General features: G+C 35.6%; 1 protein-coding gene across 3 annotated transcripts in view; it reads right to left on the reverse strand.

Annotated features, from left to right (window-relative positions):
• Positions 1–27,702, reverse strand: part of SEMA3C (semaphorin 3C) — a 152,137-nt gene that overhangs the window by 53,897 nt on the left and 70,538 nt on the right. For all 3 annotated transcript variants that reach the window (XM_068669916.1, XM_068669917.1, XM_068669918.1), the window contains exon 3: positions 873–1,033. In XM_068669916.1, coding sequence (XP_068526017.1) covers positions 873–1,033 — 161 coding nt within the window. The remainder of the gene's footprint in view (positions 1–872; positions 1,034–27,702) is intronic.

The following is a 27,702-nucleotide window of genomic DNA, read 5'->3' on the forward strand; positions in this document are numbered from 1 at the left end:
GGCAAGGTCCATACATGTAACATCTTAATGTGGTGGTTTTACCACCCAGTACCAGACCCAGTACACTTAATAGTCAAGCTTCTGGGCTCAGTATTTCTGCAGGCCACTTATTTTAAAATCAGAGCACCTGGGTTTCAATTGGCTCTGGAAAAAAAGAGGAATCTAAAAAAGTTTAAATATTCACTAATTTGACCCTTTTCATATACAGGGTGCCTACTACAAGTTGGGTAGTTGGAACATAGAGAGACCTTGGAAAATGACATCTCAGTATCTTCAGAGGAGCAGCCACAAAAAGAGTGAGATGAGGGTCACGGTGTCCAAAAAAAACAAAAGCTAGTTGTGTCTTAGCTATCTAACTGAAGGGCAAGGGCTGATGCAGCCATAATAAAGCTTGACAAACAGATCAGAGACTAGGATTCAGAGTACAAAACAAAAATAAATATAGTCAAAGGTTAAAGTCAGATCTGTCCCTGTAGATTTTTCTTTTATTTTTTGCCTTTGGTCTGAGAATGATAGCACATACCATATCCTTCCTTACAATCTGTTTTTCAAAGTGCATCTCTGAATTATCTTAAATCTTCAATAGAATTGGAAACCATCAACCATATAACTTTTTTTTTTTCATAGAAATTCTCCCTATGAGGCCAAGCCATGCTGTATGTCACTTCAAAACAAGTAAACAGCTCAAACTGAATGTCTGAGTCACAATCACGCTAAATAGTTTGTTCATCTTGCATTACACATAAAACAAGTACTAACAGTTCAAAAGGTGTGGACCTGCAAAATAATGAAATACATTTTTTTTTTTTGTCTTAAAAATAAATGCATTCAGTAGAACAACCTTGGATTCTCAAAATAAATCCTGAACTTACACTGAGAGGGTCTTGGCTTATATTATTAATATTCAAAGACAGAATATGATCTTTGCTGCCGACATAGATCCGATCCTGATCTTCATCCATTAATAATATCCTGTAATCCAGAGGACTGTGTGATATTCTGTGATATTCAGAGGTCTTAGTTTCTTGCAGCTCTGAAATAGTAAATACAAGAAATTAGTAAACTGCTTCTTTTTAAATAAATGAATCTTTAAACATAACTGGGACCGATAAAAGATGAAGAACCCCTATTAGACACTTGCAATAGCTGAGCTGAAACAAACTTTTCTTTCTCAGTTTGAATGCAACGTTTTTATACCCTAAGTAACTATACATAGCCCATAAAAATCTGGCATTACTTTTGTTCAGTCATGTAATGAATTGTTATTTTAATGGATGTGATTATTTACAGCTTCGGCTTTTAAGGAAATTAAATTAATCAATGTGTTCAATATATTTTGAAGTTTATGACAGCACAAAATCCACAAAATCAATACAAATTACATAGAACAGTTCACTCGCTTTTCTTGACGGGGGCATCACCAACAATAGGAGTTTACTATTTCCAAAGTAAATTTTTTTCAGTCCTTCATGACTATACATGGCTTAGTAAAAAAAAAAAAAAAAAAAAGTAATAGAATCAAGGTAATTCAATCAAGCCTTATTGCCTCATTGTGTGTCTATTTATTTAGTTATTTGTTTATGGGATTTGGAATAAACTATCAGAACTGTAAAACTGGCTTTTGTTTTTTGTTTTTTTTCACACTTAAAACTTTCTTCAGTGAAAAACATCCTTTGATACCAGTAGTGCAGGATCAAGCCTGTTACAGGAATAGCACAAACATTTGTGTTAATATTATTTGTTGCCTTTGAGAAAGATCAGCCTTCCTGTCTTTGCTTGGCCTCAAAACAGATTATTTTTCCTTTCAGTAATAACAGAAGGAATATTTCTCAAGATTTGAGAATGGAAAAACAAAACAAACTAAACTAAACTTTAATAATCAATTTCTCCATATTCAAGTATTTAACATAAAATAGTTTTCTTAACTTATGAACATTATTATTGGATTGTGTTTCCCATGATTCAAACAGGGTTGCAAATACAGAGTAAATATGAAAATGAAGCCCTCTTAAAGTCATAAGAACTGATTCCATATCTCTTTTTCAAACTGGGTGTCTGGGACAATATGGCTTGTCACTGTTGCTAAAGCCTGTTTTTCTGCTAAAAGAAAGGTCTTTGCTCAATATTTTTCTATAGAAAATGGTAGATATCTTAGCCAAAATAGTCACCTAATATTTTGGGATTTAGATTTCTGTCTACTACAGATCTAGTGATTCAAAGAATGCTTGACATAACATGATTTGCATTGGTAAATATGATACACAACCACTTATTTTTATATTGATTTTTAAACAGCTAATAGAAAGATGAAAAATACCTTTGATTAATTAAAGATATGACATTTTGAATAACTTAGGCATGTGACAGCTTTCAGGAGCAAAGTGTTTTCTATATGCCTTTATTAATGTTAATATTAAAAAGATCAACAAATAATATTTCTATATTATTTTTCTCAAGAAAATTTACACATACAAGCTGTGCTTAAGAGCTTAAACTGAAACAGTACCTTGAATATTTATGAAAATTGTCCACATCATTTTCATAAGTCTTTCTTCAGTCCTTGAAAAATCAATTGCTTTACTTCATTTAAAAATTCTCCCTGTAAGTTTTCAGCTGGGAGTTCCAAAGACACCCGGGAGACTCACCAGCACAGTGCCATTAAAATTCAGTCCCTTTGCTCTTGCTGAAATTTTCAGATTGACCTTTCATAACAAGCCTGAGAAGCTAGTGCTCATCCCCTTTCCTGGTGGCCTTATTAACTTTACTGTAATATTTTGCAGCTGTAAGATGAAACTGAACCATCTCATAACTGTATATTTGATATGCTAGAAAAGCATAGATAAACTGGAAGAGGCAGCAGTTTCCCGCACAAGATTGGGTAAAGGTGAGCTTATTTATTTTGCATTATATAATATCCCTCCTTATAGCTTCAGAGTTTTTAGAGTAAACATGATAATAAATAAACTATGATGGACATAAAAGATGATAGAGATGGTAATGATTGTTTTTAAGGAAGAGACAAAAATAACTACATATATTGGATCTCCATAACCATTATTCATAGAAATACATTATTTTCCTGGATTTTTAACCTTTGTAATGGTATTTTTTCTTCCTAAGGCACCTGAAGGGTAATCTGTTTCCATCAGGGTGCTGATTAGGAGAATCAGGACCTTATCACATGCCACTAGCTTACAGAAACTCAATGACATTCATATGAGGGAAGGAAAGCCCTTGAATACAGAAGAACACTGCCCTATAACAAGGATTCCTATATACATTTATTACCTTTATTTCTTTCAGGGCTAAAGCATGCAGTGTATTGGCTTAACAGGGCCACTCAAGCAAGTGGGGAGAGAATTTATAATTGATCAAATTTTCTTTTCAATTAACAAAATTTATCACAAAATCAGGAAAAATTAATTTTCTTAAAGATTCACTAGCTGGATGCTGTTACTTAAAAAGATCAGTGTGTGGAAAGATGCTTAAAGGTCTTCCACATTCCCTTTCATCTCTAAAAGTTCTGGAAAAAGTAAGGCAAATATTTGCTGATTTTTAAAGCACATTTTATTCCATGCTTTGGGAATTTAACCAAACTTTCAAGGCAGTAAAGCCTGTGTGGAGAATAATGTCATGGACAGCTCTCCATGAATAAGTTTATTTTTCTTTGGCAATCAAAATAAAGATTAGAGTATATTCCATATGCCAATAATTGTCATCACTAATAATACAAGAATAACCTTTGTCCAGCATTCTTTATAGGTCAGTGAACTTAGTTTTGGCTTTCTTAGAGTGATAAAGGCAATACCAATTTAATTTCTAGTGCTAGAAATCTGTCAGGTCAAATAGCTCTCTTCCCTTTTAATGAAAAACAAAAACTTCAAAGAACTCTCTTGCCACAGCTATTATTATTATTGACCTGCATGTTTTGAAGATCCCAGTGACTAGGAGTTTTCTGTGAACACCATGTAGAGCTTACTGAAAATTAATTTACAACTTACTCTTTAATTATCTTTCTAATCCACCACATAAAAGTTAATACAAGTGTTACAGAGAAAATATTGTGCTCTCACAAGAGAAATATATATATATATTTGTATAATATCTATTATTAACATCACAAAAGCCTTTGTAATGCTTAAAAAAACACCATTGGCCAGAACAAAGCAAACTACTGTTATCAGAATCTGGAAACTGAGGAATGTGGAGATATCTCCCCCACTGATAAACACAGCCTGTTATACCTGAACTGTCCAAGCCACCAGTGCATGTATGTATGAGTTACAAACTACATCAGGTAGTTCTCTGAATATCTTGTTTCATCACTTGACATGATGACACTCCTTATTTGGTGTTTGAAAACACAACCTGACTTTCTCAATATAAGGGATATAATAATCCCCAATATGTAAGACAAAACCTTAATGTAAGTGACTTTGTCAGTATAAATGTTATGCTAATATGGATGCTTGATACATAAATACTGAAACTACTGCGATAATTAGTGGTAACTTCCTAAAAAGAAAAGAAAAAAAAATACACTCTATTTGCAGACCCACCTGCCCACTTGTTAGTAAAAACTTCAGTATAATCTGTAGATATCTTTACATTGCGGATTTTGGTAAGCTACAATCATGGGGTGCAAGCATCCCCAGCCCAAATTCAATGCACTGAACTTATCCACAGATAAGATGTGAACATACTGTGATATACGATATGAGTGCATGCAGACATCTCTGCACTAAATCGTCCTTGGGTTTCCAGCCTGGCAGGGCTTCTTTGAGCAAATCTAGGATGATCTGTCAAGCTTTTAATTTAGGATCCCCTGTGGTAAAGTACAAGAAATAATATGTCTTCTTCCTCTTTCCTGCTGGCATAGGGATTCAGCTTCAGAAGGCTTGTTTATGGGAAGCTCAGAGCAGAAGCACAGATTTAGAGACCAAAAAAGAAAAAGAGGAACAAATGCAGTTTTATGCACAGAATGACAGTGGAGGGGAGAAAACTAGCTTTCTGGAAAGAGGTTCACAACAGCGAACCTCTGCTGCCCAAATTGGCACAGATTTTATGTAGCCTTAGTGACTTGGAAGTCAGCAAAGCTACTCTGTTTTCTTTATCCTCTCACAAGCTATGGGGTTCACCATTGACTGGCCTTGTGTGCATCCCGCAGTAGGCTTGACAACATTAGCCCCTTGTTAATGAAACTGTAAGAGTCTCTTAAGCCTCATTCAACTGTCAGTTTGTGCCAACAAATATGCCAGCCCATGCCAAATGTGAAATTGCAATGTAAAATCTCAGCTTCTAGGAACAGAAGTAGAATGATGGTTTTGCTTATAATACCTGATGGAAATAGGACCATTTTATTGCTAGCACTGAAAGGAATAGCCATGTATTTTAAAAATGCAACTGGAATCAGAAGTATTTGTAAAGTTACAAGAAGATCGTTTTAAAAAGATTAAAGCCACATGAAAAGCTCTTATTTTATTTTCAATATTTTCATTTGTACTTTTTATTGAGTGACTTATCTGTTTTGTACCTTACTAACAGAAATGACTGGAAACGATCTGGTTAAAAAATATCAGATTTCATAAAAATCTAATCATTTTAACTATTGTTTTCTTGGACTTATTTCTGATTCTTCTTTAAATGTAAAGACTTAGAAGAGATGTATTACTTTTACAGTTCACATAGTAACTGTGGAAAAGAACCTTATTTATATTCCTCATTTATATTATTGCTTTTCAGCTACAAGAGATACATTGTGACTGTTTATATTTGCAAAGAGAACAAGGTGAGTCCACATAATTCCTTTCAAAATCTTCAGAACATCTCACCTTTTCTCTGTTGATAATCCTATTCCTTAAAAAAAATAAAAATAAAATAAAATAAAATGTATTGATTCCTTCTACTTAAGGTGGTGAGGTAAGAGAGCTGTTAACACATTTTTGCTACTGTTCCTGCAGTTTTCAAACTATGAACCAACTCTCAGCCAGCTCCCACGTGAAGCTGACTATAAATGGGTACATAGTAATTTGGTCAAAGAGCCATAAGCAGCCAGATGTGCTACTTGTCAGTCCCTTGTGTGCCTTAACCGCTCAGGGCCCAAAAAGCTCAGGTTGACCTTTGACCTTTTCTTTATCTCTTTATCTCTTCTTCACGCATGAGAAATCTTGATATATATATATATTTTTTTTTTCTAACATTGTTAGAACTAAATTTGTCCTTTTCTATGAAGAGGCAATAGGCTTAGAAGAACTGTTAGCTTCTGAATCTGTCTGAAAGGGTTTTAATTACATTTTTTTCTTAAAAAAAAAAAAAAGAGTTACTGTGAGGGGAGAAAATAGATTTACAAGTGCTCATAAAATTACAGACTAACTAATTAACAACATCACCTAGAGGATAGGGAGGAAGGGGTTTCATACAGTGCAGGCTGAAACAGAAGCCCTCATCGCCCAGAGCTAAAACATATAATTTGCTAGAAGGAAACTTAATTGCTGTATTTGGAATGAGTGTAAATAACATGAAAATGTCAACAATATCTAAATGTGATTTGGTTTCACTATAAACCTTGAATACTTGTTGGTGTATTTGCTAAATGAGTTGAAAGTGGAATATACATATTACTGGTTTAAGATATGGAAGTATTTTATAAATAGAAATAAAAGTGCCAAGGTGTAATCTTGGAAGAATCAGGCCTAGAGGTAGCTGTAACATGTCTGAAGAGCAATCTGTCACCTTGGACAGCTTTACATACACATTAGGAGCAGTAAAATGCTCAATAGCTCTTTGTGAAGGCAGCCCATGTGTTGATAGGAAAAGACATACCAGTTAATAGTTAACCTTAAGCAGAGCATTCACATATGTCAGTATATGATTCCTCTTTTACAATTCACAAGAAACACAGAAGTCCTAAAATCCCAGTAACTTGTAGGATTAAAATAATAATAATGATAATAATGATAATGATAATAATAATAATAATAATAATAATAAATCACAATGGATTATTAACCAGCTTTTGTTGGGGATCTTCGAATGCTGTTCTAAAAGACACTCCTAACAGAGTTTTATTGCTTTTCTTAATACTGCTTCAACAGCTATCAGATTTTTTTCACCTTTGATTTATTGCTTTGAAGAATGAAGAAGGGCAGGCAGACCCTCTGAGGTGTAGGCAGCTGCCAGTTTTGTGCAGGAGGAATGTGCTCTCTAAGCAAAGATACAATTAAAGAAAGTCATTTGCATGTGTGTGGCAAATCGTAGTAGCATGGCGGTGTGGCACATTCAGCCTAGCATACTCCATCAGGTTAAGTGCACTTTTATTGCAGCTTTACATTGTGAAGCAAAGACACTACTAAAATACTGTTTTTTTTGGTTTTTTTTTTTTTTGATTTACAGAGATATTGTCATGATGAAATCATACCACATTCCACAACAGAAGCTGTACTCTGAAACAAAGAGGAAAAATATGTCAACATTTTCCAAACTGCAGTTGCACAGCCATTCCAAGACCTTCCAAAGATTCCAGTATTGAGATTCCTTCACTAAGAATTACGCAAGACCACAAACACCCTTCAGCCACACAGTCTTATTTGGCTATAGACACTTCTAGGAATAATTTTCAGATTATTCCTCTACTTACCTTGCAGTAAACCTGGAATAACTCTTCTAAAATCTCTGTAGACATTTCAACAAAAATGCTTAAAAGTGGCCTTCTTATTTTTTTAATAAGTTCAGTACAGTTATAATTTTATTGGTCATCAACTTCATCCCTCAGTATAATTGTAATTTGTGTGTGAGAAAGAGAAAGCAAGAGAGATGTCACTAATACTGCCACAATATAGAACTTTCCAGAAGTTATCTAACTTTTCAAGTATTACCTCATCCATTTCTGCCCGCTATTAGTCTGTCCAGGACTTATTCTCATTTTTGGTCTCCAAACCAAAGAGACAACTTTGGCAAATGTGGAGATTTGTATGAAGAAGCAAACTGTGTTTAAGATTACTGCAGCTGAGTTAGGCATGTGAGGTGGAAGCCAGTCTTCTCCATGTCTCATGCACAAAGTTAACCACTGTCCAAGAGCTGCATACTTCAGAGTCTGCACATAGTCATGCAGAGTTGCCTTCTTTACTTCTTTTTGAAAGAAATGGAGAAGAGGCTTTGCCACGTTGCCTGGGGCTCCACTGGCTGAACCAGTCTCACCCACTAGCCTGTGTGCACATAGCGGTTTTGCCACTGGCACTTGAGATGTATTTGTTTTCCAGATTCAGAAGTGAGAAGCTGTTGGTTGCCAAATATAACATTATTTTTGACATGAATTGAGGAAACAAAAACAACACATCCATGGAGAAGTCAGACAAATTCCACATTATTTTACTTCTACTGGGAGCAGTATATCTTTTCATTGTAATCTCTAGTGTTTTCTTGCTTTTTTTTTTTTTTTTTTTAATTGGACCAGCAATCACGTCATTGGAGGAATGGTTGCACTTCCTCCTCTGATGCTCATTCACACAGAGAAATGTTCCAAGTAGCTATCACTCTAAGTGACCAGCTGAAGCCCTTACAGCTTGCAGACACCAAAACTCTTTGATGCATATTTAAAAAAGATGTGAGAAAACGAAGAAAATGAATTATTACAATTGTCTCTCTGAAAAATGAGTTAAAACTTAAGCTATTCTCCAACTCAGAACTGTCAGCAACATGAGACACATGCAAGCTGTTCTCCCAATTCATTCATCTTCATCCCTTTTACTGCCAATAGCTTGAATTCTGTGAGGAGAATGAGGTCTGAATGGACTTACTAGTTTTGCATCTCATTCAGGCTGCTGGTTTTGTGAAAAAGGCAAACTTCTTTAGGCATAAGTTTGTGTACTTATTTACTCTCCATAAACTCAAGACAGCTGATGTCAGCTGGGATATTTCTGAATATCTGTGAGCGAGGAAGGGAGAAGAGCAGGGAGAGTATATGTGAGGTTGAATGACAGGTAGGACATTTTACTGCTAGAATTGTCTTTCCTTGCAAGTTTATATTTTTGCTTCACTTTAAAATTGTACTTTGCATTTTCACTAAGGTATCTTGTGTATAACGAAGATATATTTTGTCCTTTACAAAATTGACAGTGGCAGCTACTCACCATACGTACAATTTTGAGGTGTTAATACATTTTCATTGACATGTGAGCTTTATGCATAGAGAATTGGAATGGAGAATTATCAAATATTACAAAATATCCAATACCTTTAGTGATGATAGTGGTCTGTTAACCTCTTTTCAGACTGAGAAAATGTTCCACTTCAACTCACATGCACAGTCTTTCCTTTTCTTTATGAGTATATTGCTGCTAAACTGCAGAATTACTCTCGTGGCCAGAGCTAAGGAAAATTTGTTGAGAAACCCAATATTTCATTATGGGTTCTAATACAGTATGAATCCCCTTCACTGTGAGGTAGAAGAATCCTTTTATTATATACATTTTTCTCCTCCAAAGAGCAACCTCTCTAGAGATTCAGCCAATCTCTCTATATCTAGGATTGGCATTACTGCCCATGCTGCAGTAATCCCTGTCTTTATTGATCCAATCAACTTTAGCTGTGTTTTTTATCCATGTCACTTTATTCACAAATCTTAAAATATACTGCTCTTTTCTTCAGCAGTCACCCCTTGTCCTTACTCTGGAAAAAAAAAAAAAAAAAAAAAAAAAAAAAAGCTTATTTTATGCAGGCTTGGTTACAGTTTCATTATTATTATAATAATTTTAATCAAATTAGGATTAGCCATCAGGCAAACATCAGATCCAGCTAAATCCCAAGTGCTTTCCTTTTTTTCACTCTTCAATAAAATAATGTAAAATTTACTCAGCCATGAGCTGAAGAAGATGTGGAGGATAGTATTTCAGGTTTTCATTATTTTATCATTTCACAATTTCATTATTGATTTAATTTCAATGGACTAGTGAATGAAAGGGTTGTATTTTAGACTTTAACAATTCTGAATATAGAGGGATGCTTTGTAAAAGAAGCTAAGTTGTCTATAGAAAAAATACAGAAACAGATATGTGGAATGGTGGATGTCACATACAACTAGGTAAATTACTGCTTCCTAATTTAGAGTGTTTTCTTATTTCCTATAAGCATTTGTATGTCAGTAGATGGCATTTATTTATCTAGTGTCAGACAATTGTCTCTATATACTAAGTTAAGAAAGTTATCAAGCTACACTTTACATCTGAGAAGGATGAAAGAAGCACATATTCTCTCTCCACTATGTGAGAAAACAAAGTAGCTGGAGGTCAACAAATAGCATCCCACCACCAGTGAACCTTCAATGAACCCCGATTCCAACATGATGCCAGAATGATCATTACACTGAAGATAACAAACTTTACCAAGACAAAGCCACACTCAATTCCACAGTTTTTTTCACAACTGTATTTATCCCAATCTCCTCTTGATATTTCTATCTCTTGAACAAAAATATTAGAATAGTAGAAGATTGATATTCTTCATTCTATTTCCTACTGTGTTCTGCATGGTTAAAATATCTTTTGTTGTCTAATTTGGGCTGTTTGATTAGACTTGATTTTGCAGCCAAGAGGCCACCCAGCATTCTGTATTGACAGGAAATAAGCTGTTTTCTGGATGTGGGTGTTTGCAATGTTTCCTAAAGTCAAGAAATTTTTATTTTGTGAGAAGTGCAAAGATCAAGCCTATCCTTAAGTCCTTATTTTTTTTTTTTTCCACCTTGAAATATATATATATATTTGCATATTAATATCCATCTACTTGCATCAGAGGAAGATCCATAAGATTGCACATTAGGATTTATTTTTTCAAAATGACTATCATGCCACAACCTGCTTCACTGGACACAGGACTTGGTCATGTCTCAGAGGATTTCAGAGGCTGGACACAACTGGAAGTTATTAATTGTATCATCAATGTTCATTGTGTTGCTGAACACCTTCAGATTGTTTATGAGTATTTTCAATTGTAAATTCATCAGGACTTATATATATATATATTTTCTTAATGTCATCTCTAAAAACAAAATGCTTCCAAATGTTCAATTAATATTATTTTATTTATGCTTACATATACATATGTCTGTATGGATTTGGAAGCTGGAGGTGGGTCTGTAACTCTTAGGTGTCTTTTACAAGATGTGGCAGTCCCTACTGGTGGCTATGTGGGAGTACAAGAGTTCTGTGCCCAAACCCTGCAGAGAGATGTGTTCAGGAGGTAGTATGCTTGCTTTTTAAACACACAGAACATAACCATTTTTTACACCATAAAGACTGACACAAAGAGTGAATTTAGGAGCACATTCCAGAGCTGCATGCTGCCATCAATCTTCAAGTGATCACCAGCTGGTATTTGGCTGCACAATAAAAGTCATGTTTAGTGGGCTGAACATAGCCTGGTGGATTAGGGTCCACTCAACTTTAAATCCTATTCTGATGGTATTCTGCTTTTTACTTAAGACATGTCACATAAACTCTCTGAGTTACATATGTAAATAGGAGGTAACAATTTGTAATATACTTGACTGACTTGTTTTGGGGTTTCATTTGGTAATGTACCAAAGAGCCTTTGAAATTAAAAATGAAATAGCTGCAGGAAGTTCTTTCAAGTGTATTTCACATGCAAAAAGAGATTTTTTGTTTGTTTGTTTTAAGTCCAGACTCTTAAGACTTAATAAGCTCAGCCAAAACTCTGGTTTGGATTTAAGAGATAACTTTTATACTTTTCTGTTTAGATTTCATCTGAACGGGAAGCCATTTAAATAAATAAACCTTCTGCAGTCACTCACTCTGTGTTTAATCTAGATCTGCCATATTTATTCAGCAGGACAACTATCCAGTAGTGGGCCAAAATAATTTTGGAAAAATTATGCGAACCCCCCATCTTGCTTGTCCACACACACACATATATATATTTAAATAAAAGCTGTATATATATATATATAAAAATAGTTAATTAAATAAAAGCTTTATGTTTATATTCAGCTCTGAGTTGTGAAGAGTCTCATAAGTACAACTTTATCAGTTTTAGACATTTATTTTTAGTCTCCGATGGGAGCAAGCTATTAATTCATTTGGATATGCTGAACATCAACAAAAAGGAAAAGAAATATAAATGGTTGCTTCAGGTAAAAGAATAAAAGAGTCAAGAGTAACATACTCTGCTAAAGTACTGCCTGGATCACTTGCAGATTCAGCACAGAAAGAGCAAGTTCAAGGAAGGCAGTTCTCTGTCAGAAATCCAAAAATAAAGAGTATTTAGATTCCTAGCAGGCTAAAATTGGCACACTGCAGGTATAGGATAAGAGGCAGACGATAGTATGGAATAGAAGTCAACCACGGTCAGCCACTTAGGTCTGTAGCAAACTATTACTTGTACTAAAAATTGGCTGTACTAAAAGTTGACTACTAAATTGTACTCATATTTTGGGAGCATAAGTAACAAAATACAACTATTCTTTTAAAGCATAGTATACAAATATCTAAACAAAGGAGATTTGTTTCATGATCAGAACAGAGAACTATAAGTCAGAACTCCTGGGCATTTGCTCTCTGACCTTGAACAAATCTCTCACCCTCCATTTATGTCAGCTTAACCATCTGTTGTATGTTTATAACTACACTTACCTATTTTTCAGAATCACTATCAGTTTCAGCTAATGCATGTTAACAAAAATACAAGTAAAGGCATTTTTATGTTCAAAGTGCTATTCTAACTCATGTTCCTACTAACCGTTTAAGATTATTGCATAATATATTTAAATCTCTCCATTTTACAGGTATACATGCTTTAGTGTTTACATGTCATATAAAGTAATGCTGCTTAATGCACAATCCATTTCAGCTCCATTAAACATATAGTGTCATGAGTTCTATTGCAGTAGAAAGGAAATCTCCACAAGAGAGAATCATGTGATTATGACAGAATAAATAGAGTTCTGAATAGCTTTTAATCAGAATTACCAGGCATGTTAACTCCACTAGATTGGCCCGTAAGGAAGAATACTAGGCATTCTTTTGAAACCTTTTGAACCCTTAGCTTGAATGAAAAATATTTCTAACAGGTTAAATCCTTTAGTTGGTGTTTTGGGCTTTCACTGCTGTATCTATATAGCTTCACTTCATGACATTTTACTATATACCTCAACTGTTCATCAGTTAAACAAACAAACAAACAAAAACCAAAAACAAAAAAGCAGCAATTCTAAAAACTTTTACTTTCCTTAAACTAATCCTAACTAATTCTTCACAGCTGTTTCTTTACCTTGCCTTTTATTTAGTATTCAATGCTGGATTGTTTGGTGGTTTACTAGCAATGAAACTTTCAAGAAGCAGGAATTTTTTGCATCAGTTACCTATTGAGAGTAGAATAAATATTTTTTCAGCTTATTTTTACATATTTTTGGCAGTAAAAGTAAAAAGTAAAAAAATCCTAAAGACTAAATATTAACAGCTAAAGACACTGCAGTCTAAAGAATCTGTCTTTCTGATTTGTGCTACAGAAGTTATCAAATCTGTTCCTTTGGGAATATCATCAACCTGAGAATTACAGCTCTTTACGCAACCCTGCGTTTTATTGTAACTGGCCAGTGCTGACTTCATTTTCCACTACATTGCTCCAAATTTCCAGTCCTGACTCCACTACAATTAACAGAGATCCACTGGCATAAAATATGATTAAAACATTAGGAATTAATTCTTAAGTCTCTGAGCAAACTATCAAAAGTGCAGTCTCAAAAATTAGCAAATTTACAAGTTGGCTGCAAGCAAAAATTCAAAAAATGTTGAAATATAAGCTCATGATGAGAAATGGCCCAGAAGTACAGACCACTGGGCTCTACTCAAGATACTGCGACCAAGCAGGAGAGCGGACAATCCTAGAAATGTAAATCTCAGCTTTGCAATGCCTCTGAGACTCTTATTTCGGGTACTGCAGCCCCAAGGCAGAACTGAGGAGAGTGCAAGTGTTCAGCTTCTTAGGGGAATTTTTTCAGGCATTAGCCTTCTGCCTTTTTTTTTTTTTTTTTTTTTTTCTGGCTACCACAGACCCTTCAGAGCATGCTGGTAAGGCCTGACCATGCATACTAGTATCACCAAAGGATTTAGGCAAAGAAATGCTTTTGTTCTGCCTGCATATATACCACCTTCTTAGCTATCCCAATCCAAAGACAAACACTGTGCTGAGCACACTCAGTTGTACTGCTTTCATCTGTGAAAATTTCTGATTAAGAGTTAGGATGGATTTTCTTTAATTAATACCATAAATTTAATGTCTTAATTCCCACCTAGATGTCAGTTGAGGTGCAAAACTGGTGTATTGAATACATTCCATATTACACCTTCTTCTTATACTACACTTTCTTTACTCTAAATTGGGAATGTCTCAACTACTGTAATCTCTTCTATCATTAAACAGTACAGCAATGACAGATTATCTACAAAAAGATTCACCAATAGTTGAAGATTTCATAACAAAGAAAATACCCCAGAGTCTGTTGAAATGTGTTTTCCCTTCTGTACTTTATCCACTTCTGCATGTTCCATACTCAAACAGTCATACAGATATGGAATGGCTATGTTCAGAAGTCTAGTGCCTGGTCCAAATCACAAGACACAAAGTGGCCTATCCCAGACTCCTCACTGCCTATCAGATGGCCTCTGTCGATCATGTAAAATCAGTGCATGAAGTTCCAGAAATTGAATAACATAAAACAAATGATTCAGGATTTACAACTCGTAAGATAAAGCACACACAAAGAAGTTCATCCATTAGTGTTCCAGTATTGAATATAATAGTCACAAGCTCTGCATTGTTAGAAAATCCATCACCTTCTGCAGGCTCTAGAAAATCCATCACCTTCTGCAGGCTTAAGAAATAAGAAGAAAATTAAGGCAGTGTATTTTAGGCTTCAATTTGAGAAAAATAAAACCTTAAGAATAAGTGAATATTTGGGAGAGAAAAAAATTACTGAGTAAGGAAGAAGTAAAGTCATTATTTTCAGGTGTTTTCTGAAATGAAGAACCTAACACATTAGTCCACACTGACATCAGTTTGTCCTTGGTCATTTATTTCAGTCTTCTTCAGTAGGCTCCTGTTTCCTCCTCACTTTCTTTTTCTGTCTAACAATTAGAAAAGAAACCTGGATGACTAACTCAGACAAGATATCTAATATTAGATGACAACACTAGAAGGATGTGAATCCTAAGACAATTGTGAGAGTAAAATAGTAAAATAAAATAAATAAATAAATAAATAAATATATATATATATAAGGTAAGTAGGATCATTTAATGGTTGATCATTTAATGGTTAGCTTGGCAATTAAAATTAAAAAGATTTAATCAGTTATAAATATATTGAATACAACATTTCACCAAAAACCTCCAAACAGGAAAAAAAAAAACAAATAACAAACAAACAAACACCTGTACAGACAGGTGTGTGACTACCATTATACATTAACTTGCTGAATTTATAAACTTTGAAGCAAGTGACACATGAGGATAGGAAGGAAGTGAAGACAATAAACTATCTGCAATTTGAATACATTTGCATTTATTTCCTGATAACATTAAATGCTGTCTAATATCCCTTGGCCTTACACACTAAGCCAATTAAAACCAAAGGTCCTAGAAACCCTATTTATAGAAGCAATCAGAATGGGTCTTTTCATAGAAGCAAAAACTAGTCACGTGAATAAATGTTTGCAAGTTCAGTCAGACCATGTGTCACTTAAATTTACAAGCTGTTCACAAAGAGCACTGTGCAGATCTTATGTTTAATATTTTCTCCATTTCTTTTTCCAGCTCTCTAATAAGGCAAAGGTGATTCTTTTAGCTAGTATGAATTTGTGGGTATCAATTGAGATGATAGACAGTCCAGGTACAAGAATAACCTATAGTATGCTTCCAAAATTTGGGTAGCAATTCTTCTACAAAATTATAAGATGCATTTGTTAAAAGATCATTTTTGTGCTGTGCATCATCCCACTAATTATTTATACCCTGCAAAAAATCTGCTTAAAGTAGCTGACTTTATCTATTCAGTTGTTCAAATATGATATTTAAAATATCCAGAAAGGTTATTTATAGCCCTTGTATTGCTCTAATTAAAATAAACCCTAACAATTACATTAATTAATAACAGTATTTTGTGTGTGTATGCCTATAGTGAATATAGAGTGTAATTTGTTTGAACTGTTTTTTCTGATGGAATGATATTGTTACTTGGAAGACATTAGTAGTTGGCTTGATTTAACTGAACAAAGGAAACTATGTCAATAGCTTTGGGAAAAAAAAATTATCAGAAATAAGCAAGCATTTTAACAAGCTTGTCTATGTACTGAGAAAAAAAAAAGGAGAAAAGGCATAAAATAACTGTTGATGTCAGATGAAGAAATAAAAAAAATAAAATACATTATCATTCTGGAATACTGAAAGTTTAAAATATTCTGAGAATCCCATCTCTTCTGTTATATGTCAAGCTAAAAAGCACTTAATTATTATGGGTATGTATGTCAGAATACCATACTGTGACAAGGGACAGGATATTTCTGATTCCATTTCATGACATGGGAGACAATGTTCTTACATCTTTTCTGTTGGTGAATTTATTAAGCCATCACATTTTTTCCCGTGTCTTTCCACTAAAGTGATAGCATCTAGGTTTTCAAAGCTTGGCTTTTAGGTGATCTTCCTTGGTTTTTCCTACTGAAAAAAAAAACACACATTTCTGGCAACAGGATCTTTTAGATTAACATGAGCTCAACTACTAACTTGTTGTGTAATTGTATGCGTATCGCTCTACTTCTCTATTTTTCCTTCTGACTTTGATCTCTTCTTTTAACTTAGATTATAACCTCCTCAAGACAGGACCACAGACAGCTTCTGAACTTCTGTGCAGAATGGCAGGGACAACATAGTACATCATTTCAGTTTATTGCAATATCAATGCAAAAGGGTTTTACAGTAAAAAATGGTTTTACTTTTAAAAGTGTTCATACAAATGCTATTCTTTTTAAATTAGTTTCTAAACAGTGCTTTTGGCTGAAAGATTTTAGGTTCCCAATATGTGTTTCAAACAGCATCGGGAGCAATATTCTCATTAAGAACTTCCCTTCAGGTTGCCTTCATTCTGCATTCAGTTGGGAGATCCAACATAAATACTTTATCATTGCTATTGAGTCACTGAGCCACATTAATTACTCAAGCCAAAGCCAAATCTTCTGTGGTAGTTAGGATTACAAACAATCTAAGCATCATCTTCTGGAGCAACTAAACAGGCAAGGAACACACAGGAAAGTGGTATGTAACAATCGTCTTTGAATATTAAACATGGCAGGTCAGTAGAAGGTCAAAAATCTTTTAGATGGAAGCAAAAACCACAGACTCAAAATCAGGATTGCCATTAAGTTAAAGGAGGCCTGCAAAGATTACAGGAGGAGGAAAAGCAAGTGCATTCTTTCAAAAACTGATAGTTCCATCATCCTTTCTGACTCAGACAACACATAAGCAATTAAGAGAGGGTTCAGCAGGTCCATTTTAAGACTTCTAGGTTATCTAAAGCTAGGAACATGGCTTGCACTAGTTTTTGTTTTCTGTCAACAAACTGAAATCCCAAGAAGATATGAATTTGTCCTTACACAGATGAAGTAGTCTGCAGGAAGTCATATAGTCTGCTGCAGGCATCTGGTTTGAAGTACTGAATTTGGGAGACCCGACTCTATAAGCTTTTTATATTTTAAATGAGAGAGGAAAATTAGAGGGTTAAAAAGAGCAGGGAGGTACCTTTGATTCTCTGAAGCTCCCTCTGAAGGAATCTGCCTTGATCCAACTCCAATTTACAAATAATTTTCACAGTTTACTTGATCTGCATAAGGGCACATATAATGGTGTCAATTCCCCGTTAGATATCAGAGCAGGTGGAAAGTACAAAAGATCATGGGCATTTTTTAAAAACGCCAGTCTCTATATGGAAGTGGTTCTATTATTTTTTTTTCCCTTGCAAGTGTGTTAAAAAGATGCAATGGCATGCCTCTCTCTTGTTACATGAAGTTTTACAGCTTGATCTTTTAACAACTTTCAAGAGCCATTAGCAACACAAGAGTAACAAACTGTAGCCTTAATTAATAAAACTTCCACCTTCCTTTTATGTCCTTCCAAAGTGATTATACATTTTCGGAGTTTATCCACCCATTGTAGATATTATACCAGTGCTCCCTTGTATTGCAATCAATGGGCCTCACAAGATTCTACCATAAGACTGGTGGCTGTATTTTCAGCAAGACAAGGTTAAAACATTGAAATAAAACAACAACTTTTAAGAATTCAAGCAGGATACAAGAAGAAAATAGGGACAGATTTTCATTTGCTACAGTTGTAATATGGTCTACTTCACTAAGGTACTTAACTTACAGTTTAACTTAGAAGGAGTTTAACTGGGACTTTGCAGAAATGCAAGTTAAACATCTTTAAATGCACTGTTTGACCAACCTTTAATTTCAGGTAAAAAGGAAGGTGAAGAAAGGAATAGGTGGAAAATAGAAGGAAAGCAAGCAAGGAAATAAAAATACTGGCTTAGTTACTACAAGTGGAAATAGTGATGGCAGTGATTAAAAATGTATTGCAGTGTCTTACAGAAAGATAGAAAGCTAAATTTTAGCTGAATATTGTAAATAAATCCTGGGCTGCCACTATAATGTATTACTATCCCAGCAGAGGAAACAATCAACAAGAAACATGAGTGTCATGAGAAGAGAGGGGGAGAAGGGAAAAATACCATTTTAGAAATAAGACTGTCAATACAGCAGAAAATTGGTTCGCATACTTTTTCCTCCTCCTGTCTATATGAAATCTTGTCTGCAGGCATTTCACAGAGTCACAGAATTGTCTACATTGGAAGAGACCTCAAGATCATCGAGTCCAACCTCTGACCTAACACTAACAAGTCCTCCACTAAACCATATTACTAAGTTCAACATCTAAACACATTTTAAAGACCTCCAGGGATGGTGACTCCACCACTTCCCTGGGCAGCCCATTCCAATGACTCACAACCCTCTCAGTAAAGAAGTTCTCCCTAATATCCAACCTAAAATACCCCTGGTGCAACTTTAGCCCTTTCCCCCTTGTCCTGTCACCATGCATGTGGGAGAATAGACCAACCCCCACCACACTACAGCCTCCTTTAATGTACTCAGGTCACCCCTGAGCCTCCTCTTCTCCAGGCTGAACAAACCCAGCTTCCTCAGCTGCTCCTCATGGGACTTGTTCTCCAGACTCCTCACCAGCTTCGTTGCCCTTCTCTGGACTTGCTCGAGCACCTCAATGTCCTTCTTGTAGCGAGGGGCCCAAAACTGAACACAGTACTCGAGGTGCAGCCTCACCAGAGTCAAGTACAGGGGGACAATCACTTCCCTAGACCTGCTGGCCACCCTGCTTCTTATACAAGTCAGGATGCTGTTGGCCTTCTTGGCCACCTGAGCACACTGCTGGCTTATATTCAGCCGACTACCAACCCATACTCCCAGGTCCTTCTCTGCCAAGCAGAGGACAGATTTTCAAGATTCCTGCGGGGTAAAGGAAACATATAATGATGGTGGAAGGATACTCTTCATACACTCAAGATGCTTATATATCTATCTGACAGTATGTTTTTTCTGCCATTCTTAATTTACATGAGGCTCAAATAAAAATCATAGCTCTGTGCAACACAAATATAAGGCAATCTCTTTCTGAAATAGTTGCACCTTTGTAAGTAAGTCAAAGAAGAGAAATCAGAAATATAAGGAGGGAAAGTGACCTGCCAGAATTCACTCAAGACCACGAGTTTCTGCCAAGCCCACTGACACATCCTGTGAGATCAAGGATAGAATCTTGGCCTTTCCTTAAGCAACAGGAAAAATCGTTTTGGGAATAGTCATCCCCAAGGAGTCTGCATGCAGCAGAGACAGGATCCCTTCTCAGAGCCCCAGTGAAAGCTTCTGAATCCTTTCCGATGTCTTTGGAGGAACCAAGTACTCTGGCTGCCTACTTGCATGGGTAACAAATAAACAGCAGATGTATGTAGAGAAAAATGTGGAAACCTCTTCTTTAAACAGCCATTAATGGTTTGTGGCTTAACTAAAAATAACAATGGCTGGAAAGACAATGTGAATTTGTTTTTCTTTATGGGTTCAGATTATGTTGTTCAGTGACCAAGACATTTCATGAGATTCAGTCCACAGAGGTTCAAACTTCACTGTCTGGGAGCTTGGTTATATATCCTGGGGAAACCTGTTAGAAGGAAGTTGGCTTTTATAAAGCCCACGTCAATACAGTTCACTCCCAGACTCCCACATAACAGAAGAAAGAACTAAGACATCACTCAGCCCATCTGCCTTCCTCTACCTCTTAAACATCCTTCCCTTGTGTTTTAACAGTACATATTTCATTTGGTTAAGAGCTAACCAACTTTAACAGACAAGGGAAAAAAGTGGAAAAAGGCAAAAAAAGAGGATTTGTTTTTGTAAAATTTAAAGAATACACAAACCAAAAACAACAACAAATAAATAAATAAAAACAAAAAAAGCACTCAAGTACAGATATACTATAAAGAAAGAAGCATGCATTCTAGTAATACAAGTTTCAGTACTCAACACCCTCTAAGAACAGCACGTGACGTGGCAAAGGTTTATTACTTCAGCACCTTGTCACTGAAATATATACCCATTTTCAGCCACGCAGAAGGCCACTGACCACTCTGGTTTTCTGATTTGTCTTACCTAACATTCGGTATTCTTGCTACACTTAATATGCTGTGCAGTGAATGTATACAAAGTCATTTGTTATCTCTGTTTCCTATTAGTGGAGGATTTATGTCACTGTGTTAGAATGCTATTGCAATGAGTAAACTTATCACCACCCTAAAAACAAAACAACATGAAGAATAGGAAGAAAAGGTAAAGAAAATCCAGATGCACATTCAGAGAGAGAAAAGTTCTAAAGGTTCCTTAAAACAAAAACAAACAAACAAACAAAAAAAGTATATTTTGGCCATGTATGTATTTCTTGGCTACTCAGTGTCCCAAGTGCAAAATGTAAGGACTTTGGCCCAAAAGAGCAGAATTATTGAAAGAGCCGCTGACATTTCCAATAGCAGAGATGTGCTTCAAAGAAAATCCAGAGTGAAAAAAAATGAACATTTGCCCCGCTGTGCTCAGGAGAAAGCAGCAGAACATACTGATACCCAGTTAAACCTGCCATCTTCTTTAATGTAATCCAAGTGCAGCACAAAATTTTCATTACCCTTATAAATATCACTTCCTATGTGGAATATCACACAAGTCAAAAGTTCAGAAAACGTCTTTTCGTCTTTTTTTTTTTTTTTTTAATCTCCTTAAAACAAACAAACACTTGGCAGAGAATAAGGTTCATAGGTTCATAGCAATCTCAACAGAGAGACAAATACAGTCACTTTTGTGAAACATTGGCCTATACCAACAGGAATGAACAGAAGAATGACGAAACCTAATTCAAGACTATTTCTGCTAAAGAAGATCAAGAGTTGAACATTTAAGAAAACAAAGTTTCTGGTACTAGAAAAAAATCATAAGCAGTCATGGAAAATTGCAAATCAGATCTGTCTCATAATAAGAACAGAAGATGACTCAATCTCTATGAAATAAAACAATAAAACTTTCGCTGTCCCTCCAAAATGAGGCCAAAATCAAAGAAATTTGTTAATTTATTCCTTGAAATCTTACTGTGAATGTTGATTCCCACTATTCTTCTAAGGCTCAGCTGGCCTGGAAGAAAAGCTAAAATATCACGGGACATATGGCAGTAGCTCCAGTTTCTTCATAAGTAGTGGTTTGATATTTCCTAAAGTCCTGTAACTTTCAGAGTTATTCCTCTGACACAATCTGAAACATGATTTCAAACAAAGATAGTCAATTAGCAATGCTGAGATTCACACAGGGCTCAGTCCAAGCCCATTAGAGACCTCCCAAGTTTTTTGTTACTTAACACACCAGGCTCCACACGCGGGGTCATGTGAACGGTTACATCCCCACACCAGGGCATTTGCAAAGGGCGTGCTAGGCATGCTGGTATGACTCTGAAGCCAAGGACTTCTGCGAGGGAGCATGCCTTCCAGAATGCACTCCTTACTTACTTCTTCCTGTGGTGCAAAGTCCTGGCCGCTGATCTCTGCAAGCTCATGTCCCAGTGCAACAGGCCATTTAGCTGGGTGTGGCATGCGTTGCTCCAGAGGCAACAGGAAGCCACGACATGGAAGGGTTGGATGTAAGGGTGGCCATATGAGTAAGTTTCTGTATAAAGCATGTGACTTATCAGGTACAGTACTAGTGGCAATAGGAAACCTTATCAAAAAGGTTAATAGAAATGTGATAGAAAATGTAGAATGTTTTTAATAGGGCAGGGAGATAGTACACTGATGCACACTTTGTCAAACAAGGCAATCCTAAAGCCACACAGAAGTAAGTATGAGAAAGGTCTTAGTACAGAAGGAATGAAAGTTGGCATTTTTACCAGCAGCAAAAAAAATCTTGACTTTATTGAGGCTCTCCCTATTAGTATAATAACAGACTGAGCTGTAAGAATAGGCCACATAATAATGATTTTTTTGATAATGTTTTTCAGCACAAATGTTTCACAGTAGCTTCATTTGCTGTCTAACACTGCAAGGGAAGTAATAAATACTAGTTAGAAATGTATAGGTCTTTATGGACTCATAATGTATTTGTTACTATTACAACTAGGATTAAGCTGTATAGAGTTAGACCTGCAGGCTAAATAATAGCAGGTTTAATTAATTTGTTAAAGCCATATAAAGTATTCAGCTTTCTAAGTACAACAATCTATTCATCTCTGTTGACTGAATAGCAATAATTGCCTAACAGCAAATTTAGCTGTGAGACAATGAAAGCATTCAAATAGCAAAAATTAGGTGTAGCAATTAGTTAATATGGTAAAGCTAATAAAGCAAGTGTTCACAGCGTGAAAAGAAAATGAAAAAAAAAAGTGATAAAAAGCAGTATATTAAAATAATAAAAGATATGTATAATTCCACTTGATAAATAAACATTTTGTCTCTCAAAACAACTTCCTTCTCCCGCCAGGACAACATAGCTGGTATCCAGGAAGAGCTCTAAGTCTGCTCTCTACACTTTTCCAGGAAACTAACAATGGAATTGTCTTTAGTTTTTGGAAGTTTTCATCTTAAGTAGGAGAAATGGCATACTTGACCAGACTGCATTCCATCTCTGTGACCAGACCAGCTGTTTTGGCATGAACTTTAACATCTTTTCTTTTGTATTTCACTTACAAGGAATGTGCACTATCCATATGTATATTATTTATTTATTGTTTAGTAGGTTCCACAAAGAAATTTGTTGGAAGGGAAGAAATTGGACTATTGTCTTCAAAGAGTCAGGTTAGTGCTCTTCACTGTATGTCAATTTGAATATTAGATGTACAAGTTTAGATCATGTATACAAAGCATTATTTTAAATAGTAAACAGCAGTTATGAATGCAGTGGGTAATAAAATTATAACATGCGGTAACACTGACACAAGATCCCAGACCTCTTACAAACTTGAATTTCATCTTAGTACATGGCCTGCAGAAGAACAAACAGCACAGAGAACACATCATTCAATAAGCATCTCCAGGTTAAAAGAGAATAGATGTTTCACGCCACATAGCAAATAACACTCAATCTTGGGGATAAGAATAAAAGTGAATGCTCAAACCAAACAAAGGTGCAGATGGTAGGTCAAGCACCAAAGTCATAGATTTAGGTTTTACACCCCTATGTACAGGCTCCAAAGCAGTCTGAATCTTCAAACTCTAGTGACCTGACCTCTGTTTAACTTTTCACCTAAAAGATAATACCTCCAACAGCACAAAACAATAAGACCTTTTTTCTGGCTGTACTGACTTAGGAGAGGGTCACCCTCTGAATCATCAGCCAAACTGCAGCAGCAGCTGGGTGTGCCTGGGTGATGATCCAGCTCCAATTAACTCCACAGCCCTGAGATTTGGCAGGATCTTGTGCAAACCAGAGCAGCTGCAAAACCTAGGTGGAGTGGTGTCTTAAGCTGCCTGTAATGAACATTAATTTGTTAAATGTGGAAAAATACACTGTGCAATATTTACAGTTAAAAATATAAAAAAGATAGTCTTTGTGATGAACACTAATTAGATGGCAAAATGTTTAGGAAATCATGTATGCTACAAATAAGCAAAATCAACTTTTAAAAACAACATGTTAAAAGGAAAATTCTTTCTGTTAATGGATCAATTTTAGCTAATGTTTTGACATCTAAAAATTTACTTATTTGTTCTCTTTTATTGTCTGGCATTATAAGAGTTTCAATGGATGTGTAACATGAAGGCCAAAATGTTTATCTGTATGCTGACAATGCAAAAGCATTCAACAATCAACAAGCATAACTGCAGACAGACGAGTTTTAAATGTTTTTACCCAAGCATGTGGACACGGACTTCTATTTCACTGTCATGATCTGTAACCATTAAAGAATATCTCGTGCTTCTAAAACGCAAATGAAAAGTGGAATCCTCAGAAAGTTAGAGCTGTTGTTATTTGGAAAGTGTCTTTTAGTCTTTTAATATTGTATTCTAGTAAAGCAAAGCCCATTCATCACCCCTGAAAAATGTCATACTCTTAAGAGCCCTTTTTAACCATCCTATGGAAACAATAATGTCAGAGACATAGAATATTTGTTATTGTTCACTGCTCCCTTGTAAGTGAGAATTAGACCAAAAATAGCATGGTAAATCTCCATAACTACTAAGCACTGAGAACCTACAAAAATCTTGAAGTATGTTTGTAATTGCTCCATGCCAGGGTAGGGGAAAAAAAAAAAAAAAAAAAAAAAGACAAACAAACAAAGATAAAACTCCAAAAGAAGCTAGGAAGTCTATAGTTGCACACTTAACTGCATTGCAAATATGTTCTGTATCTATGTGAGGAACTTGTTTAAATCTTAACCAACACTGAATGATTTAATGGCCATGTGAGTTTGCTCTGTCATGCACATATTACTGACCCAAGCTGTGTTGCCTGGTGATATAATCAATATAATATCCCCCATAGAAAGACAGAATCTAATCATCACCTGCCAATTCTCACTGATAGTCACAATACTTTCTAATTAGCTATACAGAAAAGGTCAAGGAAGGAGGCACCGGAAATGAGATTCCTGTGGTGAAGTCCTACGTACAACTCAGTTTGACCAAAACAACTTACATCTGGACAAAATTAGCACTCATACTGCAGATTCTTTGAACTCTGAGATAGTGGCCAAAGTGGCTTGGACGCAAATACGTGTATGTGTATATATAAACACACACACGACTCAAAAATACTTCCGACTAAGTTTTCCACAGGGCTGGTCACCAAGACATAGGCGAATCTGTGTCACATCTGTTAATGTTACACTCAGTACTTCAACCATAAGCAGAGAAAAAACAAATAACAAGATTAGGTGGAAGATGCATACGTGGAAAAGAAGAAAAAAGATGCTATCTTTGAGGGCACATTAAATGGTGAAGAGTACTAAGCTCTTTGATGTACAACACACAGCTAAGACTTGTAATGTTCAGTACAAGAGTCTAAAAATGTGAAGAATCTCATTATACCAGCCAGGTTAAACATTTAAATTCCGACACAGAAAATGATTCTGTTTCTAGTTTTCCTCAGTGTTTGGAGTTCTGTTAACTCTTCTATCACCATTCTGACTCAGTAGAAATTACCATGACAGCATGTATCAAGTGAGAGAAAAGATTTATGTAAGCCCACAAAGCAGATTTCCACTGTTTCCAGTAATATTCTCTCAATGATATAAAAGAAATCTGTTTGACAAGGCCTAGAACTTTAAATCCTAAATATAAAAGACTCTGTCTCCAACATTAGTGGAATAAAACCAGAACGAAGTAACAGTAAAACTAGTACAGTAAAACTGGTATGGTTTCATAGCAACTCTATACAGTTTCTTAAATTCAAAATTTAGGTTTGCAACCAGCAAAAGACTTACTGTTAAAATGCTTGAACACATTTGTCACTCCCCATAAAAGTGTGTGGAGGAAGGACATATGTGACACATGCTCAGATTTCTTGTTTCCATACCCTTTCCTCAAAATATGCTTGCAAAATATGCCACCAACAGCATGATGCCAAGTGTCTTAAGGGTCACACTGGGCTTACTTCACAGGACTGCAGTGATTATATCATGGTGGCGTTGACATGCAGCCATGTCCAAACAGCTGCTAAAGAGATGACAGGATACCATCTGTCAGGAAAACCATGCCCAGCTGCTTTCTAATCTGAAGATTACTTTGCTGACATGATGCAGATGGCACAAAAAGCTTCATTACCAGGTTAGTTAACCAAGTAAAAAAATAAAAATTAAAAAAATCCAATGCTACAATCAGCAGAATCCTTTCTACAGATTAACAATGAAGCCTGGTGAAAATAGTATTCACACTATGGCACAGCAGAAGGCAGTACAATCCACCATACAGAAGATGAAAGCTAACTAAATGCTAAAAGATCTGACAGCGTCTGCTGTGAGGCTGCTGGCATTCTCTGCCAGAATAATTTGTTCTTATAAACAAATCAGGTCTGGCCTCTAAGCTTTATCATCCTGTTCCCCAGGATGATAAGGAGATGCAGGAGCCTACCTTGGACCTCTGAGTAAGGCGACTGGATCCCTGCCAGCCAAGACCTATGGATTTAGCCCATGGGGCAAAGTTAATTCTAAAGGCGAAAAGCTCTCCCCCTAAAATGCAAGAGAAAATAGCTGCTTTCTTCACACAGGTGAGCAAGGAAAAGTTTTTGTTGGTTTCTGAAGCATCAGCTTTTTCAGTTTTATTATTGAACAGGCTTTGAGTTTCTTCATCACTGCCTATTAAGGAAAGTGGTAACACCTCCAAGGACTTCAAAGAGCACAGTTAGCTAATGTTAAGAAGCCCACTGCTTTTCCTTCTGTTGCTTCCAAGAAAAAAATAAATGTTGTTGTAAGCAAAAAGATGTTGAAGTATACCTTTTAATGTGTTTATGGTCTTACATTACCACAATTTTGTTTTCTTTGTGATTCACATTGGATGTCTGCTGATTGGGATAAATTATATAAATTTCATTGCTATAACATTCAAAGTATGAGTGGAATCCTGCATCTAAAAAGTTTAGCAATACAACTCACTTTGAGTAAGATTTGCTCTGTCAAGCCACAAGTGTTTGAGAGCCTCACCCTCTATTAACTTTTAGGAAAAAAGACAATGTCATTTCATAATATAGGCATATGGTATATTATATTTCATAGATATGTATGCTTTGCAGTCTCTGCCAAAACTCATAAGAAAAAACAACAACAACAACAACAACAACAACAAAAAAAAAACACAACATAGGCAGCAATACTGAATGCTGAAAAGGAACTTTGTTTTAATCATGTAGTTAGTTTATAATTAGCAAACGCAGTAATTCCATTTAAGGTTACAAAATGAAGATGCAGAACTCATAAAGAGTGCAGCTAGTAAAGAAGCTGGATGAGTAATGTCTTCCTTTCATGTGTTTTCTCTTTTATAAAGAAAAGATTTTAAATAATGGAATACAGGGACAGTATCAAAAGACTTGTTCTGCAGTCATTCATTTTTTAGAAT

Source organism: Anas acuta, chromosome 1 (assembly GCF_963932015.1).
Source record: "Anas acuta chromosome 1, bAnaAcu1.1, whole genome shotgun sequence".
NCBI classification, from domain to species: Eukaryota; Metazoa; Chordata; class Aves; order Anseriformes; family Anatidae; genus Anas; species Anas acuta.